This window comes from Myotis daubentonii, chromosome 2 (genome assembly GCF_963259705.1).
Source record: "Myotis daubentonii chromosome 2, mMyoDau2.1, whole genome shotgun sequence".
NCBI classification, from domain to species: Eukaryota; Metazoa; Chordata; class Mammalia; order Chiroptera; family Vespertilionidae; genus Myotis; species Myotis daubentonii.
In genome coordinates this window covers 159,078,210-159,099,854 of record NC_081841.1, presented here as the reverse complement: position 1 = coordinate 159,099,854, position 21,645 = coordinate 159,078,210, and the positions used below count along the sequence as shown (strand labels likewise).

General features: G+C 41.5%; 1 protein-coding gene across 6 annotated transcripts in view; it reads right to left on the bottom strand.

Moving 5' to 3' along the window:
- Positions 1-12,153: 12,153 nt before the first annotated feature.
- Positions 12,154-21,645, bottom strand: part of BORA (BORA aurora kinase A activator) — a 32,112-nt gene continuing 22,620 nt past the window's right edge. For 5 of the 6 annotated variants that reach the window (XM_059684812.1, XM_059684816.1, XM_059684817.1 and 2 more), the window contains 3 exons: positions 20,795-21,387; positions 13,379-13,510; positions 12,154-12,461 (listed from right to left, as the gene is read on the bottom strand). In XM_059684812.1, coding sequence (XP_059540795.1) covers positions 12,366-12,461; positions 13,379-13,510; positions 20,795-21,387 — 821 coding nt within the window. In that variant the 3' untranslated portion in view covers positions 12,154-12,365. The remainder of the gene's footprint in view (positions 12,462-13,378; positions 13,511-20,794; positions 21,388-21,645) is intronic. The other variant, XM_059684815.1, reaches the window with a different exon arrangement.

Here is a 21,645-nt window from a genome sequence, read left to right as displayed (position 1 = left end):
CTGTTGTCTGTGTCTGTCCCATCATTTACTTCTGGACTGAACAAAGCTATTTATGCAGAAAAATTGAGTTGAATATCCATCACTTAAATAGTGAGGATAGCAAATTCAGGGATCTGTAAAGATCATTTAAAGGGAGCATTCATGCTCTCATTGAAGAGCAGATTAACTTTGCAAAAGTGATTTGACTATTTAATATTGATAGAAAAAAACTACCATTTCCCTATGGAGAAAAATAGAATGTTTTTAGAAGCAAAGAACCATCTATCTGAATCTTGAAAGCTGTGTTGTTTAGTATGGCAGTGTTTGGATTTCAAGACAATTAACATCTGTTGGGAATTCAGTAATCTGTGCTGTCTTTAATTTACCTAACTTAAATTATGTACTCTCTGTTAGAAAGCCTCTTGTAGTTCCTAAATGATGCTTGAACAGTAGTGTGTGTGTGGGAGTTGGATATTGTAGGAAGGCAAGACTGGAAAAATAGTTGCTTTATACTAGGGATTAGGACCCAAAGAAAGACTGAAGAGTATTTTAAATGTCTCATCATGTTACTTATAAAATAAAAAGTAGGTAATGAATGGCTTTTAAACTGCCTATGTGTCAGATTATATTGGAAAGGGGGATTGTGTAAATAAATATTAAAGCGAACAAATTGAAGTTTTACAATTTGATGTGTCTGAGTGACTACTTCCCTTGTTAACCACAAAAATTAGTAATGATAAATTGGTGCTTTCAAAAATATTTTGAGATAGTTACCTTAAAACATTTTACTTGGCTTATTCAATCTCTAAAGTACCTACAGTGTACCAGGCATATCACCAGTTAAGTGAACTGCCTGTGCCTTGAAGGAACTTACGGCACAATGAGAGAATTGGCATATATGTCAGAGGTATACTAAGTGGGAATAATTACAGTGTGTACTTGTTTGCGCTCAGAAATTATTAAATGATTGTTCCAGTGTCCTGTTACTGAGGAAAACACCCACACACTGAGGCAGAAATTGTTTCAGTTGAGGGAAGATAGCTTTGAGTTGTCTTGGGTCCAAGTAATGGACAAAGACAAGAGAAGTCAACAACCTTTTTGTAAGGGCCAGACATTTAAGGATCTGCTAGCGTGCAGTCTGTTACCACCTGAGTACTCAACTGCCGGAAGCCGGTCCATCCTTGCTGCTTGACACAGTCGCTGCAGGAAAGAAACATCTGCACAGCATATGTTTTAAGGGACCTGGCGTATATAGCATACTGTTCTTAATATGTTTGCTCCCCTTAACGCTGTGTGTTTTAACCAAGGTCACCTCTCCTAGAAAGGTTGTTTCCCCAGGTAGGAATTTTTCCCTGAAGTCAGGGAGGGGATGCCTCTCCTAGAAAGGTTGTTTCCCCAGGTAGGAATTTTTCCATGAAGTCAGGGAGGGGATGAAACTCCTTAACTAAGTGCCAGGCGGGTAGTTAATCACTACAAACAATCATGCTTAAGCTACATAATCTTTACTCCCTGGAATGGAGATAAGAAACGCCCTAGCCTTTGTAATAGAAATTGACAGGATTAAAATCAACTGGTATAAATACGGATGTAACAAGACAATAAACAGCAGAACCTCTCTGGAGATCCAGACCAGAACTTGGCTGGAGATCTGGGCTAGAGATCCTGGCTAGGCTGCTGATCAACTGAACGCTGTCTCCGTGTCCTTCCTTCTTCGCCGACTCCGTCCACGCCTTTGGGAACCCCTGGACCCGCTGGGGTTGGACCCCAGCATCTGGCGCCCGAACAGGGTTCCCTTAGGTAAGTCCCCCCGTACTTGGGACGGACAGGACTGCACCGTAGGGTGCTGCAGACCCCCCCCCCTATAGAGGATAAGTAGGGTAAGCGGGTAGTTAGTACAGAACTTAGATTGACAGGATGGGTCATACTGAGTCTAAAGAAAAAAGACTCTGTATTAATCTTTTAACGCATATGCTTACTAGCAGAATTGGAGTTGAGGTTACTCCCAGTGAGAGAAAGTTTTATAGAAGAAGTATGTCAATGGCTTCCAGAGGATGGAACTGTTAATTTAAAAACTTGGGTTGAAGTAGGAAAGCAATTAAAGAAACACCATGGATCTGAGGCGGTCCTGCCATGTTTCTTTTCCCTCTGGGAATCAATCTGTGACACCTTGGCACCAGAGGCAAAAACGGTTGAACTTTCTCAAAATTTAAATAGTCCCTCGGCTCCACCCAGAGAGGATACATCATCATTGTCTTCAGCTCAATCTAAAAGCAATTTAGCTATGCCTACTGATCGGGAGGAGAATAAATATCATAAACATGACCATTGGTCCTTTCCAGTCAGTAGAGAGGAGAGTGGCCCTCCCATTCAAAACAGGCTCCCCAAATTAGAAAGGAAGCCTAAACCAGGTCCTGTGGCTCCTAGGAGCTCCATGTCTAAATTTCAAAGGGCGATAAGAGAAGCTGAAGCTAATGGAGATCTTGAATTCTCACTCTGCTTCCCAGTTACATATGAGAATGAGTCTGGTGGGAATAGAAACCCCACCTTGGAGCCTATACCTTACAAAGTACTTAAAGAATTAAAATTGGCCTGCTCTGAATATGGACCTCTAGCTCCTTACACACAAACCTTGGTAGAAACCCTAGCCAGTAAATGGATGACTCCTTATGATTGGTCACAGGTTTGTAAATCCTGTCTCTCAGGAGGCGATTACTTATTATGGAAAACTGAATATGATGATCTTGCTAAGAAAGCTGTAGCCACTAGGGAAAAAACCAGAAAAGGAATAACCCTAGACATGATATTAGGAGAAGGTGATTTTAACACGGCTGAGGAGCAAATGAATATGCCCACAGAGGCACTTACCAAAGTAACCAGTTGTGCAGTAAGTGCCTGGAAATCCCTACCTTGTACAGCAGGAAAAACAACCACCCTTACAGAGGTTAAACAGAAGGTCGAGGAACCATATCAGGATTTCCTTTCTCGCCTCATGCAGGCAGTCAAGAGAGTAATCAATAACAAAGAGGCAGCCGATATCCTAATCAAACAACTGGCTTTTGAAAATGCTAATAATACCTGTCAGGCTTTATTAAGGCCGATTCGCAGAACAGGAACTATAAATGATTTTATAAAACAGTGTGCTGATGTAAGTCCAGCATTTATACAGGGTGTAGCTATAGCTGCAGCTCTCAAAGGGGAGACATACCCTCAATATGTACAGGCTATAGGACAAGCCAGCAATAATACAGGTAATAAAAGAAATATGAACTGCTACTCTTGTGGCTTATCTGGGCACTTTAGCAGAGAATGCCCAAATAAAAATAATAATAATACTCAGGCCAGATGGCAAGCTCCTCGACAGCCTGGAAATACATTAGGGAGTAATATTAATCCTCCAAAAACCGTTTGTCCCCGATGTCAGAAAGGATTCCATTGGGCAAAGAAATGTAGATCAAAATACCATAAAAATGGTCGGCCTTTAAACTCTACAAATAGCTTCCAAGGAGGATATATCCCATCACCTCAATTGGGAAACTTGAGAAGGGGCCAGCCCCAGGCCCCTGCAATAATAGGGGCATCAACCTTCAACCCCTCTGCAAATTTCGATCAGTCAGTGACCTCTTCAGGGCAACCCCAGGCAGTGCAGGATTGGACCTCCACTCAACCACCCACGCAATACTAACCCCAGACTCGCCAGTAGCAGCCATTCCTACAGGAGTGTCTGGGCCGCTGCCTGAGGGAACCGTAGGTTTAATATTAGGGCGGAGCTCCACCTCCTTACAGGGGATCTTAGTCATCCCAGGAGTTGTTGATGCAGACTACACAGGAGAAATACAGATTTTACTTTCCCCACCCACCACAACTATACAGATTCAGCCCAACCAGAGAATTGCCCAATTAATCCTGTTACCAATACATAAAATAGGGACAGCTGTTACCCAGGAAGCTAGAGGGGCCGGAGGCTTTGGATCTAGCGATGCAGCATTTTGGATACAAGAAATCCATGCTACTAGACCTACAAAAATTTTACAAATTCAGGGAAAACCAATTGAAGGTCTATTGGATACAGGAGCAGATGTTTCCTGCATAGCAGGGAAGGATTGGCCCTCTTCATGGCCCACGCACACCACCTCCACTTCCCTAGTAGGACTAGGCAAGGCATCTAATGTAAAAAAGAGTTCTCAGATTCTAACTTGGGCTGATGAAGATCAACATTCAGGGACATTCTGTCCCTATGTAATTACGACTATCCCCTTTACATTATGGGGAAGAGATATCTTGTCTCAAATGGGAGTTCTATTATATAGCCCCAGTGATAGAGTAACATCACAGATGCTAGACACGAGATTTAATCCAGGAAAGGGATTAGGAAAGGAAAGTAATACCTCACACTCCTCGACAGGATCTGTAATTGGGGCCATTGCTCTTAGGACTGCTGATCCCATAGTCTGGAAATCGTCACAACCAGTATGGGTTGAGCAATGGCCCTTAACATCTGAGAAAATATCAGCAGCCCGACAATTAATTGATCAGCAATTAGCAGAGGGACATATAGAGCCATCAAATAGTCCCTGGAACACACCCATATTTGTAATAAGAAATCAGGCAAGTGGAGACTTTTGCAAGATCTAAGAGCCATAAATGCCACCATGGAAGATATGGGCTCCTTACAACCTGGATTACCCTCCCCTGTGGCAATTCCACAGGAGTATTGTGTTGTTGTTATTGACTTACAGGATTGTTTTTTCACTATACCTCTTCACCCAGCTGATTGTCAAAGATTCGCATTCAGCATACCATCAGAAAACTTTAAACAGCCTTATCAGAGATACCAATGGAAGGTTCTCCCACAAGGGATGAAAAATAGTCCTATATTATGTCAAAAGTTTGTAGATCAGGCATTGCAAGTTATTAGAAAGAAATTTTCAGATCTATATCTTATTCATTATATGGATGATATTTTACTAGCTCATAAAGATCGGGCTACTTTACAGGAAATTCTTACTCAGACCATCCTTGCTTTAGAAGAACATGGTCTAAAAATAGCCCCAGAAAAGATTCAGACTGAACCTTCTTTTTCATACTTAGGCAGAATATTACATACCTCTACTATCACCCATCAGCCTCTACAATTAAGAAAAGATCATTTAAACACATTGAATGACTATCAGAAACTATTAGGTGATATCAACTGGGTCAGGCCATATCTAAAAATAACCACTCTTGACTTAAAACCTCTATTTGACATTTTAAAGGGAGATTCTAACCCTAAGTCTCCCCGACAATTAACTGTAGAAGGAGAAAAGGCTATAGCAAAAATAGAACAGGCCATCAATAAACAGCAACTACAGTATCTAGATTATTCCAAATCTTGGGCCTTAATTATTCTAGCCACTAAATATACTCCTACAGGATGCTTGTGGCAGGAAGGACCATTAGAATGGATACATTTACCTGTCACTCCTAGGAAGATTGTACCACCCTATCCCTCCCTAGTGGCCACTCTCATTATCAAAGGTTGACGACGCAGTATCGAACTCTTTGGAAGAGAAGTTACTGAGATAATAATACCTTATAAAAGAGAACAATTAGACACACTATTACAATTTGAAGAAGAGTGGCAAATAGCTATAGGTAACTTCCCAGGGCAAATTTTACATCATTTGCCAAGATCACCTATATTGCAATTTCTCTCCCTACATCCGTTTATATTTCCTATTAAATGTTCAAAAGAACCATTATCACCTCCTGCCTCCTTAGTATTCACAGATGGTTCCTCTAATGGTAGGGCAGTAACAATCATTGACTCAATAACCCATGTTCAACAAACTCTAGAGACGTCAGCTCAGAGAACAGAGCTTTTGGCAGTCATTTATGCTTTTGAACAATTGCAACAGGTTCCCTTTAACTTGTACACTGACTCTCAATATATAGTTAAATTATTTCCTCATATTGAGACCGCCTCTCTCCCACAAGGAAGAACAGCCATTTTCTCTTTGTTAACTCAGCTACAAACTTGCATTCACAAACGAGAAAAGGCTTTCTATATTGGACATATTAGAGCTCATTCCTGCCTACCAGGACCCTTAAGCGAAGGAAATTATCAGGCGGATTTACTAACTCGCCCAGTAGTTTGTACAGCTCTAGAAGAAGCCTGGCGGTCTCATGCCATTCACCATCAAAATGCTTCTGCTCTCCGTCTATATTATCGCATATCTAGAGAAGCTGCTCGAAGTATTGTGCGTGACTGTGGCCATTGTCCTACTCATTTTCCTAGCCCTGCTACTGGAGTTAATCCAAGAGGACTTAGACCCTGTGACTTATGGCAGATGGATATTACTCATGTCCCATCTTTTGGCAAACTTTGCTATGTGCATGTTTGTATTGATACCTTTTCTCATGTTATCCTTGCTTCTGCACGTACAGGAGAAGCCTTTAAAGATGTAAGTCAACATCTATTCCAATGCTTTTCCTACCTAGGAATACCAAGGGCACTTAAAACTGACAATGGGCCTGCCTATACCTCTAGAGCTTTTAAAAACTTATGCTCTACATTCGGCATCGCACATACTACAGGAATACCCTACAATCCTCAAGGCCAAGCAATAGTAGAAAGGGCTCACCAAACTTTAAAAACACAAATTAAAAAATTACAAGAAAATGAGTTTAAATATTCCTCTCCTCATCATGTTCTACAACATGCTCAATTTGTAATTAATATACTAAATGTAGATTCTGAGGGAAATTCCCCGATGTACAGGCATTGGAACCCTGATCTATCTAAACCTAAAGCCCTCGTCAAATGGAGAGACTTGCTTACAGGAGCCTGGAAGGGACCTGATGTACTTTTAACCCAGGGGAGAGGATATGCTTGTATATTTCCACAGGACGCAGACTCACCTGTGTGGATTCCAGACCGTCTAGTCCGACCTTATGTCTCACCGCCCGCCATCTCTGCCTCATCATAGCACACCTGACCAGTGCCTGTCTGCAGCAGATGTGCAGCCCTGAGCTGGAACTATGTGTCCATTGGGAGGATCACATGTGCCTCCTTTTTGTCTTTCCACATGTCCCAGCTTTGCCCCACATCTTCCCTTTTTCCTTTTTTTAAAAATCTAACTACTTGTTTGCTGGTTCTTTGGCCTTTCTCCTTCTTTCCTGAACACAGCCTTTTCTAGAATCTCCCTACCCTACTGTTCCAGGAAGGGCACCTCCCTTTTCTGCCATGACTAGGGGGTGTCTAGTATATGTCCCATACATGGAGTTGTCTTGTGCCAAGAGCCTGACATCCTGGGCTGAGAAAGCCCTGTTCCAGGACTCTCCTTTGTCCTGTATTGGCGCCTCTTACCCTTGTGCCAAGAGGGACCCTCTTCTTACAATCCAATTGCCCATAAGCTGTTGCCTGAGCTCTCTGTTCATGCTGAGGTTGAAGCCTCATGGTGGCTGGTACCATGGATCTGTCTCTGGCCCAATGGCGTAAGCTGGGCCCTCTCTAGAGAAGAAACCTGAGTTCCCTATGATCAATGCCAGAGCCCCACCAGCAAGCGAGGGAATCCAAAGGCAGTTGCTGGGCATGGAGGCCAGAGGGACATAGGCTATCAAGGAGACAAAACTGAACCTCACATCACCCTACTTGGCCCAGAGATGGCTGGTAGTCAATGACGGGTAAGACTCCACAGGGTGGGGCAACCTAAGACAGGCACAGTCGGGGGCCAGTAGGAGAAAACTTGGGGTGCAACAAAGGTGGGGCACAGACCCCCCTCCCCAATGGTGCAGGGGCTTGAACACTCGCCCCTTCTGAGGAAGGTCTCCTGTCCCCATGGCTGCTTCCTGCTTCCCATGCCCAGCTCAGATCGGGACCCAGGTAAAGACAGAGACTGGCTGACAGCAGCTGCCCTCTCACTACAACAGGACTTGTTTCCCATTTCTACCTGGGACCACAGGGAAAGGGGAAGCTGAAGGAAAGGGCTGTGTCAGGATGCTGCCTTCTTCCCTTTCTTCTCCTTTTTTCTAAACACTTCCATGCCTTGTAGTTCTTTTGCTTTCTCTTTTTCTACTACCCTCCATTTTCCATATCAGCTGGATCCAGAGGGCACAGCTTACTCCTCCTCGGACATCGACACCACCATCAACCACGGCCCTGATGGACCCTTTGATGCAGCCCTTCAACTTGCTGACGCTTCGGGAAGCCTGTCGCAAGTGACGCCGCCCGCTAGCCAGACCAACAAAGACAATCAAACCAATAACTTGAGGACAGCTGAAATCCCTTGACTGAAGAGGCTGGCAACCTTCTACAGGAATGGAACTCCTTCTGCGCTCCATCCACTATGTTTATAGCTATGCTCACTATCATTGCTTGCCACTCTTCTTCCGAGACTTAAATGGCCCAATCTGAGAGGTGGCCACTGATTTGCATGCGTGAGCATTTAAAAAATAAAAAAGGGGGAATTTGCCGGAAGCCAGTCCATCCTTGCTGCTTGACACAGTCGCTGCAGGAAAGAAACATCTGCACAGCATATGTTTCAAGGGACCTGGCGTATATAGCATACTGTTCTTAATATGTTTGCTCCCCTTAACGCTGTGTGTTTTAACCAAGGTCACCTCTCCTAGAAAGGTTGTTTCCCCAGGTAGGAATTTTTCCCTGAAGTCAGGGAGGGGATGCCTCTCCTAGAAAGGTTGTTTCCCCAGGTAGGAATTTTTCCCTGAAGTCAGGGAGGGGATGAAACTCCTTAACTAAGTGCCAGGCGGGTAGTTAATCACTACAAACAATCATGCTTAAGCTACATAATCTTTACTCCCTGGAATGGAGATAAGAAACGCCCTAGCCTTTGTAATAGAAATTGACAGGATTAAAATCAACTGGTATAAATACGGATGTAACAAGACAATAAACAGCAGAACCTCTCTGGAGATCCAGACCAGAACTTGGCTGGAGATCTGGGCTAGAGATCCTGGCTAGGCTGCTGATCAACTGAACGCTGTCTCCGTGTCCTTCCTTCTTCGCCGACTCCATCTACACCTTTGGGAACCCCTGGACCTGCTGGGGTTGGACCCCGGCACTCAACTCATCTGCTCTTACAATGTGAAGCAGCCATAGACTATGTAAACAAACGAGCATGGCTCTGTTCCAACAAAACCTTATAGACACAAATTTAAATTTCATAATTTTCATGTGTCATAAAATATTATCCATTTGATTTCTCCCTCCCCAAACTACTTTAAAATTCTTGGCCAATGGACCATAGTGTACCTGCAGTAGAGGAACAGGGAGGCTTCTTGGTAAAGCAAGGCGGCTATAACTGACCTTATGTCTATCTTTCCAAGTTTGTTCTCCTCTGTCTCATTTATGAGGAAGGCCTAATTTAGGCATCAGTCCCTATTGATTAGTTCAAGATGTCCAGAAACCTTTTCCCCCTTTAAAGCCTTTGCCTTGGTATCTAAAATGCTACTCGTGCCAGTTCTTATGCTAAGTAGCTTACTTGGAATATTTTACTAAAGAAGTTCTGTTAGGTAGGACTATTATCCCTTTAACAGATTAGAAGATTGAGGTTTTCATGGCCCAATTCTAGTAGTTAAGTGACAGAGGTGGTGTTTGAATCCACGTTATAGTCACTATTTGTTCACTGTTTCTTCGCCTGTGCTATTAAAAAAAACCTCACACAAAACATAGCCAGGGAATCTCCTACCCCTAGAATTTAGAACTCTTAAGTATAGCAATAGTCTTAAGTTGATATCAATTTAAAACCTATGTGATGAAGGACTCAACTTCCTAATGAAGTATCTTTAGCAATGGACCTAGAGCAGGGGTGGGCAACCTTTTTGTGAGTGCATGCCAAAACCAGCAAAATCTCTTGACTCAAAATTCTTCTGCGTGCCAACCCTAATTTTTTGAGAACATGTTACGCCTACTTGATATCTCTTAAGGTGTAAGTATGTGAAGAAGCTTGAAGAAATAATAAAATTCATTCGAGCAACAAAAGCACAGTATGATAATGAAAAATACATTTATTTTTTAATGTATACATGTACACTGATAGTCCAACAGAAAACTTTATGACTTCGTTTGATATTATCAGTGGGACTTTTGCTGCTGCATCACTGATGACAGAGATTTTACATCAGGTTTATATTTCGTGACCTTCAGAGAGATGCACAAGCTACTACTTTCATCCGTCAGGCTACTCCTATTACGAGACTTAACAAAATTCATCACTGAGAACAAAGATTCACAAGCGTATGTGGATGAAACCAAAACACTGGTCGGATCTAGGAAGGCAGGGAGAGTTAAGGCAGAGGCATAGAAATTGCTCTTCCCCTCTCTCGTCAGTCCATGTCTATGGTCTTTAAGATAACTTGTTATGTGAAATTATTTATCTAAGATTCATCTACACTGAATTTATCTGAAAAATAAAAAAGTCAACATTAAGAAAAAAATTGTAAATGGAAGATTATAAGAGAGGGTTTCGTGTGCCTGCAGAAGTTACTGGTGTGCCATGTTTGGCACACATGCCAGGGGTTGCCCACCCCTGACCTAGAGGCTAATGACTTTAATGATTAGTGTGCTGGGGGACAGGAGGAGCTAAGTACTCGGTAAGAAGGTAAGAACACTTTTTGTTCCTGGGAGCATGTTCATGCAGCATCCACTTACTCTGCCGCCGTTTTTAATTTCCTCAAGAAATATTTCTTGGACATTCATGATAAGCTTAAAAGGTGCACACACACAAAAAAGTAAGGTAGAAATGACACAAAGTAACTAGGTCTTTATTTCCTAGGGCTGCACATGAACTGTTACTCATTTATGAATCAGATAATTTTTAAAAGGTGATTTATAAATATGAGTATACATTCTCCAAAGGTAAAGAATATTCCCTGATACAGCCAGTCAAATACAAATTTTTTACAAGGTAGTTACATATCTGCCCAACTATTCCTAGGTCTAAAACCCTAACAGGAACTCCACTGTCACCCAGTTCCCACTGTTGATCCTGGTTCTACCATGTTCCTATTCCTCTCCCTAGCCAAACTGACTTGGAAAGGATGTCTTTACCCTAAGGATGGAGAATATTCTGGGCATCCACATTTATCCACTAATGAGAACAGTAATATATAATATGAAGATGCTGATAGTACTACCTTTCTAGTATTTACACTTTTTAAAGTAGTCACTAGGCCAGTTAACACTAGAACTAAAAATTTCCACATAGAAATGAACAGAGTCCAAAAATGAAAAATTTTGGAAACCTGCCTTACCTCCTTCCTACCTCTTTGATAAATTTGTTTTGTATCTAAATCAGATTTACATCTTTCACATAGGTTATAAATTTAAATTCATCTGTACTTTCACAGTTCCACGTTCTCAGAACTGCTAAGTGCAGTAAGGCTTACTAATAAGCAGTTCATTAACCCTGTAGTGATACCGCTGTAATTAGCTAGTTATTAATGATAGGAAAGGAGCCAAGGGAAGTCAAGACATTGTAGGCATGTCATTTGCGCAGCTTCACCAGGAGGCTGCTGCAGCTTTCACTCCCCAGGGAAACACCAGCTTATTTCCTGCAAAATACTGGGGGAAAGGACTGGACAAAGAGAAGATAGCCACATGCCTAGTAAATAATAAGCACCAGGGAAGGTGCTTTTCTGTTCATTACACCTGGGAACAGAAATTAACCAGAATGGGTGTGACCACTGCAAGTACGTGAAAATTGGGAATACATAATGGCTTAAACAGGAGTTCTCTCTTCTTGCTCTTGACACATTCTCTTGGCTTTCCTGCCTTCGCCTCTATGGCCCAGGGCCATGGGGACCCCATATACAAGGGACAGTGGGGAAATAAGCTAAGCTAGGTAGTTGCTGGGCTGCACCTGGCACCATCATGGGAAGGACATTGACACTGGCTCTGATTTTAGCTCTGCTGAAGTCCCAGCTACACTTCTTTTATGACTGGACTAAGGAAAAGGGGAGTTAGGAAACCCAAGGGTGTAATTCCACAGAAATAAAGCTTTCTATCCTTTCTCATTCTCCTGTGGGGGCCTCCAGAAATTCTTACTCCAGCAGTACCCCAAGAACTCCACTTCCACAAGCTACCAGGAGAAACGAGGCCTTTCCTCCTCCCCGTTATGACAGAGGATAGAGCAGTCAACGCTCTTAAGTTTTTTATTGTAAAACACATCACTCAAGGTTAGTACAAAAATATTTATTGACAAAAAATAAACTTGTACTTCGCAACTTGTTGAAAGCTCCAGGTGCTTTTCTGATGTTCCTAGTTCACTAAGTCCTTGATTTGTCACATTGAGGAGGGAAAGAAAAAAAGCTATGCTTGTTAGTTGAAGCAATTTTCCCCAATAATGATCATAAATAATAAGCGAGAGAAAAAATAAGCAAGGAGCTATTCAGCGATAGTCTTTGGTTCTGACAGAGGTGCTCTGTGGACTGCTGCATTGAGGATTTGCTGCTTTCATCCAACACCTCTGTGTCTTATGGTCTTGCTGTGAATGAAGAAAATACCTTATTTTCAGTTTAAATAGGACTGTTAGAGGATGCAACTATTATAACTTTTTAAAACCCAAATGCAGATTCTAAAGGGACAGTGAAGATAGGGTTTTTTACTAATCAATATGTAGTATCCAAAAGTACTTCCTGTATCTTATTTTGAAATAGACTATAATCCCATTGTAGTTGTGGCTCCATAGTAAGTCTTAACTCTCATTTGAGAGTTCTCTTCAGTAACACACTTGCTGGTATTTACTGTGTTTATTAAATTGGCATACAAAAAATTAAAGATTCTCCTGATAGTGCCTGAAATTATGATGGGTTTTTTCAAATGTGTACAGTTACAACCATCCTATCTAGAAAGTTCAGTCAATGTCAACAATGGAATATTTTTGTATAAATTATAAGTACTTAGAATGTAAGATACGTGTTCTCATTCAGCATCCAAAATCTATGAAGGCTTTTGGATTTGAAGAGCGTTTACCCTTGCATGTTCTTAATTTGATACATAGTCTCTCAATTGTACTATTTCCCTCTCTCATAATCAAAATTCTTTTTTACATATGGCTTTAAGACAATATTAGAGGCAAAAACCTCTGAGTTTCCTCCTCTTTGGCACCTTCTACTCCTATTCCCAGTTAGTTTTAAGGAACTGATGTCAAGGACCAATTCCAAAGTAGGACTAATTCTCCCTCTCCAACCTCTTCTTTAACACTCTCAAGCAGAGTTAGGAAAACAAAGTTGTTTCCATTTAAAAATCATCTTCACCTGCTATTACTGACCTGAAGGCTTAGGTATAAACATGATAGTCAACAAAATTTTAAGCAAAATAGAGGAGAAAAAGTAGAAAAAAGTCACACTTAGTGAACACTTAGGATCTACAACCACATCAAGTTTTCTGTTTTTTCCATACCTTTATATTAAAAACTTGAGGTTTGGTCTCGACTTCCAAAGTTTGTGCATCATTTTCTTTGTAGTAACTTTCTGCCCCAACCGTATCCATAATATTGCTTCCATAATTCTGGGTATTATAGCCACTATCCATCTGACAGAAATGAGGAGGGGGAAAAACACACTAAGAATAACATTGCAAACTAATTCACTTATCCACAAAATTTTGAGGAGCTTTTATGTTTAAGTAAATTTAAAAATATTTAAGTGAATAGTTACACTATCATAACTAATAGTTGATCATACTGAATGAAACCTAAAAGTAATATCCTATCTAATAAAGAGGAAATATGCTAATTGACTCTCATGCCATCGCAAAGATGGCAGTGCCCATAGTCAATAAGGAGAGAATATGCTAATTGACTGCCCTGCCCTCAAAGATGGTAGCGCCCACAGCCACAAGATGGCAGTGCCCAGTCCCCTCAGCCCCGCCGTGGAGGCAGGCACGCAGCAAGGCCAGGCCCACCCCCACTGCGCATCTGCCTCTGGAGCCCCCCAGTCCTCTCAGCCCCCCAGCCGCCCGAGGCACAGGTAACCAGGGCCGACTGAGGCTTGTGCTGCCGGCAGTGGCAGCAGCAGAGGTGTGAGCGTCGCCTTCCCCGATCACCGGATCGCCTCCTGCCCCTGAGGGCTCCTGGACCGTGAGAGGGGGCAGGCTGAGCTGAGGGACCCCCCTCCAGTGCATGAATTTTCATGCACCGGACATCGAGTATAAACATAAAAGGTAGTTCTACATAGAACTGGTTCTTCAAAGTAGTCACTTTACTATCTTGCAATTTTCTTTAGAATCAGTGAATAAGCCACTAAACATGCTTTCCTGTTACCTTGTGATTATACTCAGTAGATGAAAGTGAGGATTACAATCAATTTCACCTCCAACACATTTACCAAGCTTGTATCCAAATGGCTTGGTTGCATTTCTAAATACAATCTACCTTTATGAGTATTCAAACTTCAGTTTTGGTACATATATTTTTATTGAGTGCCTAAAAAGATGCTAGGCCTTCTATATGGCACTCCATTTATCATACCATTCTTATTTTCTCCTTACAACAACCCTCTTCACAGATGAGAAAGCTAAGACTCAGAAAGGTTAACTTTCACAATGTCAGGGAAAATGAGGTAATAAAGACTGAGGATCCTAAGTTCCAGTCTACTACACACACTGCATTTACCTGAGCACCAAACAACACAAAACCCCACAAGGATTCACCTTGCACTTAAGCCCGTTTTTGCAAATTAGGATCAGAGGGAAGGGAAAGGTGTGTACTCTTGCCCCCATCACAAGCATTAGACTAGCTTAGAAAGTGCATTCTATCATCTTAAAAAAAATGTTTCCAGTATTCAGGGATGGATGTGTATGTGTTCACTACAGAGTCACGTTCCATTAGAATGAAACCCTTGTGATGTGTAAAATAAAAAAAATCTTGTACTACATCCCAGGGGAAACACCCTATTCTGCGATCATTCTGCAACTGTTTGGTCAAAAATATAATTATCAGATTGCCTCCAGAGACTCTGCCAATAACTCTTCCTTTTATTCACCAGTGCCAAGCAATTGGCTTATAAACTCAAAACTGAATACATAACTGAATATATTAAGGAAAAAGTTAATTGTCCTGTAGAGAGCAACTATGGCACACCAGAGTTTGTCCCACCCTGGAGGAAGGAAAGGATTAATGGTACCCTGTAAGATGTGGCTGACCACTGCTCTCATCAAGACTACTACTACTGTCATGCCTACTATGCGTCAACTAGATCATCTCCTTACTCCCCCAAAAGGGAGGCATCAGTATCATGTTAAAGCTCAGAAGATGAGGTGCTCAAAAAGGTTAACAAGTCATGCTCTACTCACTGTCAAGTGTATCCTGCCTTAAGATCCCACCGGCCATAAATAACTTTAATTCAAATTTAGTTCTGATTGTAATATTTATATTCTTCCAGTTCGACTGTGCTGCCTTTACATGGTGTCTCTACCAGTCATGCTACACATTGTTACTAAATTTATTTTTCTCCCACATAAATCAGATGTGGTTTTCTATAAATCTTTAAGGTTCATAACTAACAATAGTTGTAGTTTACCAAGTGTTCCTTGAAATCTGGCCTCAGCACTTTAGCCCTTCCCTCATCACTCTCATCATTGTCCCTCTTGCTTGCTTACTACCTTTCAGGGAGGATTCTGTCTCATTACTTATTAAAAACTAATGCTCACATTAAACACAATGATCACAGCATTATTCTATAATCCTACTACCATCCCCATCCTATATAATAAAAGCCTAATATGCAAATTGTCCCCTCAACCAGGAGTTTGACCGGGAGTTCAACTGGTAGTTCAACTAGGTGGTGGCGGTGGTGGCAGGCAGCCAGTGGAAGGGAGGCCCTGGCCGGCAGCCAGCAGCTGCTAGAGACTCTACCCATGCATGAATTTAGTGCACTGGGCCTCTAGTTTTTTAAATAAGAGGGAACAAGCTCAAAGAAGTTACTTTCAGAAATTGATAGAATAGCTGGGAAAGAAACTGAAATCTGCCATCTGGGTTCCCCAAGCTCATGTTCCCCATGTTCTTTAAAACCATGTGAACTCTCCCTGCCCCCAGCTCCAAATACTTGCAGTGACACCCATCCTTGCTCTCTGCCATCTTCCTATGAAAGTGGAAGGGTTACCTCTGCTAATCCTGCTACCAGAGCTCTAGATTCTATCCCATCTTGCATGCTTCAGCTCCCTCATGTATAAAATGAATCACTGTTTTACAGATGACATCTATTACATCTGCTGTAAATAGCATGAGGACTAGATTCTGACCATAAAATACTTGAAAAGGACACATAACCTATACCTATTATTACTTATCCTGCCAATTCCTAGTTTTCTTTGTTCTTTTTACTCTTATCCATCTCATTCATATAAATATGCTAGTTTCTCTCATCTAAAGTAAAAGCGACATAAAGAAGAAAAACTACAAAAATGTAGTTTTGGACTTTAATGTACTCCCTAGCTATCATAAATCTAAGGTCTTCAAAGAAGTTATCTACACATATTTTTCATTACCTTCCTTCCATTTACCTTTTACCTCTCACCTTGAGGTTGCTCACTCACCAAATTATTTATGTTATTAATCCAACAGCCACTTTTCAAGCCCTACAACCCTTGCTTTTGTTTTGAAGGTACAGGTATACCTCAGAAATATTGCAGGTTTGGTTCCAGACCACTGCATAAAAGTGAGTATCGCAATAAAGCCATTGTCATCTTTTTGCTGATAGAGGGTCTGGCCTTCAATTTGTAAAAATGCAATATCTGAGAAGCACAATTAATGAAATAGCATCTACTAAGTATTCTTTCCTCAAAATATTCCATCACACTTCGCTTTCCTAGAGTCCCCCACTTACTCTCTGGCCGGTCCTCAGTCCCTTTCAGGGACTCTGCTTCCTTTATCCATTCCCTCAATTTTTTCTCAGGATTCTAAACCTTGGCCCATATTCTCACTTCATATGTCCTTCTGGTTGAACTCATATATACACTCATTCAGCTCTCATTCCACAAATATTTAATGAGCAGCTATTACATGCCAAGTTTTTTTTGAATTTGTTTGTTTTTTAGTAACTTCTGGGATAAACAGAAAGACATGATTGTTGTATTAATAGTCTGATTGGAAAGAATGCAAAATGTCCATGGAATTAGGAAAGCACATAATGAGACATGGCTAGGCTAGGGTGATCAGGGAAGGCTATTCTGATGACATGACCATTAAGTTGTAAACTAAAAAATAAACAGGAGTTAAGTAGGTAAAGTGAGATAGGAAGAAATTCTACACTGCATGCAAAGGTTCTTCAACAAGAAGGAACATGACTATTCAAAACTCTGGAAAGCCACTGGGACTGAAACAAAAGAGACTGGAGAAAACAGAACGAGGCTGGAAAATAAGGCCAAGGCCAGACCATGCACCGCTCTGCTAGCCATGCCGAACATTTTAAAAACAATACCAAAACAACGCCCCCCGCCCCCCGCCCCATTCAGAAGAATTATATAAAATTGAGGAAACTTCCCAAAAGTTAGAAAAGAAGATAAAAAATATAGTGAAAAATTTTTCAAAAATTGAAGAATCAATAGGAGTTCCAGAGAGAACAGTGACAATAACAGAGAAGAAATCTAAGATATTACAAGAAAAGAGCCAATAAGTGAGGACATGAATTTACAGTTAAAAGCCCTCTGAATACCCAGGACAACTGATGAAAAGAAACCCACACCAAAGAATCACTGGAATTTCAGAACACTGGACAAAGTAAACATCCTATGTTCTGGGGGGTGGGGCTTTGAAGAGACATATATAGTATCCAAAAGATAAAAGTATTACCGTGGTTTCAGATCTCTCACCAGCAATACTGAACAGAATCAATGAAACCATGTAAAGAATACATGATCAGACATGCAATGTAGTATCTTGGAAAATGTACTTTGTCTTTGGAAAGCTACCAGAAAATGTGTTCCAGTAAAGTGAGAAATAAATCAGGAAAGAGAAGAGGGGGATATAGAAAACAATACAGAACACAGGAGAGATTAAGGGGGATTCCCAGTATGGTGAAGGAATTTTCCAAGATGGTAACAGTATACAATATATGGACGCCAACCCATGCACAATAAAGCAAGTCAAAAGACCCTGGGAAAATAAGTCTGTCTTCAAATTTGAAAGCTACCTCTGTGGTAGGAAAATAAGAATGTATGAGAACATTTTTAAATTACAAAATGATTGATATGGAACAAAGGGTAAAATTGAAACTAACTGTTAGCTAGCAAAGAACCATATTTTTTTCTCAATATAGGAAAAGGCTTATAATAGTACTAGAGGCCCGGTGCACGGGTGGGGGGGGGGGCATCCCTCAGCCCGGCTTGCACCCTCTCCAATCTGGGATGCCTTTGGGGATGTCCGACTGCCTCTCAACAATCTGGGACCACTGGCCCTTAACCACTAGCCTGCCTGCCTGCCTAATCGCCCCTAACTGCCCCCTTCTGGCCTGATCACCCCTAAGTGCCTCTGCCTCACCCCACACCCAGGACTCCCTCCTCCAGCTAGTGACAGGCACCCAGGACCCAGGCTTCCCTCCGACTGGCCGCAGGCACCCAGGACCCGGGCCGGCTTTGCCCGGGCTGGCCACAGCTGCAGGGGACCATGGGTGGGTGGCTTTGCCCGGGCCGCAGGCGCTGGTGCCCGGGACCACGGGGTAGGCGGCTTGTCCCTCTCTTGGGCTGCAGGCGCAGGCACTGGTGCCCAGAACTGCTGGGTGGGGAGCTTGTCCTTCTCCTGGGCCACAAGTGCAGACACAGCTACTGGTGTCTGGGACTGCGGGGCAGGCAGCTTGTCCGTCACCCAAGCCTCAGGCACAGCCTCTGGAGCCGGGGACCATGTGGTGGGCGGCTTGTCCCTCTCCTGGGCCACAGATTGGCTGGTCCCCATTCCTCTCTCACAAGCTCATTTGAGCCTGGCTGGTCCCCAATCCTCTCTCCCGTGTTGTCTGAGCCATTAAGGTATGAGGGCGTGATGACTATTTGCATATTAGCTCTTTATTATATAGGATGAGAAGTCCCAAAACGGACTGAAGTATCCCTGCAGGTATTCATTCTCTTCCTAGAGTGGATAAAAATTTAGTAGAGAGATAGGCTTCCAATGGCTAGGATGGTTAAGGTGTATTTCAATGAAAGTATTTTATAATTCTTCTATAAATGCTGTGAAAAGCAGAGAGGTAGTGAGAAAAATAAGCTCACAATACCTTTAAAACCAAGTTTGTATGTGCTTTTTCATTTAACCCCTTGAGTGCCAGCGAGCACGATTGCGCTCCTCCAGCCTTTCGCCAAAAGTGCTGGGAGCACTATCAAAGCTTCGAAATGGCGTCCAGTTCTAAGTCTGCTTTTATTAGTGATGATGATATTGCTAAATATGTCAATGTACTAAAGGTTTCCTTAAGTTTTTGAATATGTAACTTCATTTACTTGTGATTCATAATTTTTTTCCTAAACTGCTGTAAAATCAGCAAAAATGCCTTGGCAATTTTAGCATAGTTCCTAGGATTTTAGTTGGCACTCAAAGGGTTAAGAACCAACTTTAGAAGCTAAATTGGTAAAAGTAATTCTAGTGTATTTTATTTTATTTTATTTTTTTAGCAATGATCCTGTCAGGATATACAGTTTAGGCACAAAAATATGAGCAAAAGATTATACTTAATTTGGGGTCATTTAGAATCCCTCCATGAGTTTTAAATTTTAGCATGCCAAAACTGACAGCACTAAAGCATTATAGGGCTGTTGTGAAAATTAAATGAGTGCCTGGCACACTGAAACATGGCGTTAGTAGTTATTGCTATGAGTCAGCATAAACTTGGATTAAACTATATGAACTCTAAAGCCAGTGTCAGGATTCAAATATTGGCTCTACCACTCACTAGCTATATGGCAATTTACTTAACCTCCCCGACCCTCAGTGTCCTCATCTGTAAAATGGGGATAATGATGGTACACCTATTTCACAGGATTGTTGTGAACATTATAAACAAAGTAACACATGCAAAGTGCTCAGAACTATATTAGGCATATAGTAAGAATTACCAAAGCATTATTATTACTATGAAAAGAGAGGTAATAATTGCCTTTCCGATTATTTTAAAGTTCAAAATTTTTTTAAAAAATATATTTTATTGATTTTTACAGAGAGGAAGGGAGAGAAGTAGAGAGCTAGAAACTTCGATGAGAGAGAAACATCGATCAGCTGCCTCCTGCACACTCACCACTGGGGATGTGCCCGCAACCAAGGTACATGCCCTTGACCGGAACCGAACCTGGGACCCTTGAGTCCGCAGACCGACACTCCATCCACTGAGCCAAACCAGCCAAGGCTAAAGTTCAAAATTCTTAACTCAAAGAATATGGCAATTAATGGAACAAGTGGCTTTCTGAAAGCAAGTGCTGGCTATGAAGTCAAATGAATCATACTTTCCTGTTACCAGATATTGTAAAATTACATTTTTTTAAAAAGTGCCAAAAAAAAATACATAAAAGTGCTCTAAGCTCAATTTTTTTTCTCACTAAATATTACAAAGGAAAACCAAAACTGCATTTTCAAAATACAAAAATGCTACATAGGAAATTTAATTCCTTTGGCACTAGTTTCACATGAAAGAAAGATTAATCCTGAGAAGGTGCCTGACTCCTGCGTCTTTAAAAAAACAGCGCTGCTTGATTCTTCTCTACTCTCATCTTTTCCTCCTCCAAGTAAATGCTTTGGTCCTCACATTTAATGCATTTTCTTTCTTACCATACTCTTAGAAAAGAAAGGCTTAAAGAACACCAAGGGAGCAACTAAAAAAACTACAAAATATGAATATACTTTACCTGAATGTTACTGTTTTCACAAGGAATTACACTGCTTTCTGCAAGAGGTGACATACACATATGAGAGTTTTCAATACTCAAGGAATCAGTCATGGGGGAACTCCCATTATCCACCGGCTCCTTAATCCAAGTGTTCTCATCTGCTGTCTCTACAGGATCAACCATATCCACAGTGTTATTCTCCTTCTCACTTTCAACATCCTGCAGCAGTGCCAGGACTTTTGCAGAAGCACTGGACTGATTTTGTGTAACAGACATGGAAGTCACTGCTAAGCGAGTGCCGTGAGAAACATCACTATCCAAGTGCCGCAGGGGGACGCCAGTAGTGTCCATGGCAGGTGAAGAGGCATCTGCGGAAGGAACATTTGCTTTGTCTTCTTCATCTTCACTGTGAGCCTCAAGGGTAAAAGGGATTCGAAGCAGTGAGGTCCGATATTGAGTTCCATCTCTATACATCTCAAGTCTCATAGGAGACCAATTTTTAATTGGTGAGCAGCCATCTATATAAGGACTTCTGATACATGGATTACTAATTCCATTAGAATTTATTCCAGACAAAGCATCAGGAGAATGAAAAGTAAGCTTCCTTTGTTCTAAAAGATTGGGAGGGAAAAATTACATCATAAAATCTTAAAAATGGAAAAGCCATTCCTAAATGGTAATCATGTTTCATGACAGAAAAAATAGATTTATATTAACTGTTGTATTGTTTACTGAAATAAAATTTTGTTGTTAAAAACAGCACATGACTTGCTTCCATATCTTGGCTATTGTAAATAACACTGCTATGAACATAGGAGTGCATATACGCTTTCAAATTAGTATTCGGGGTTTCTTCGGATATATTCCCA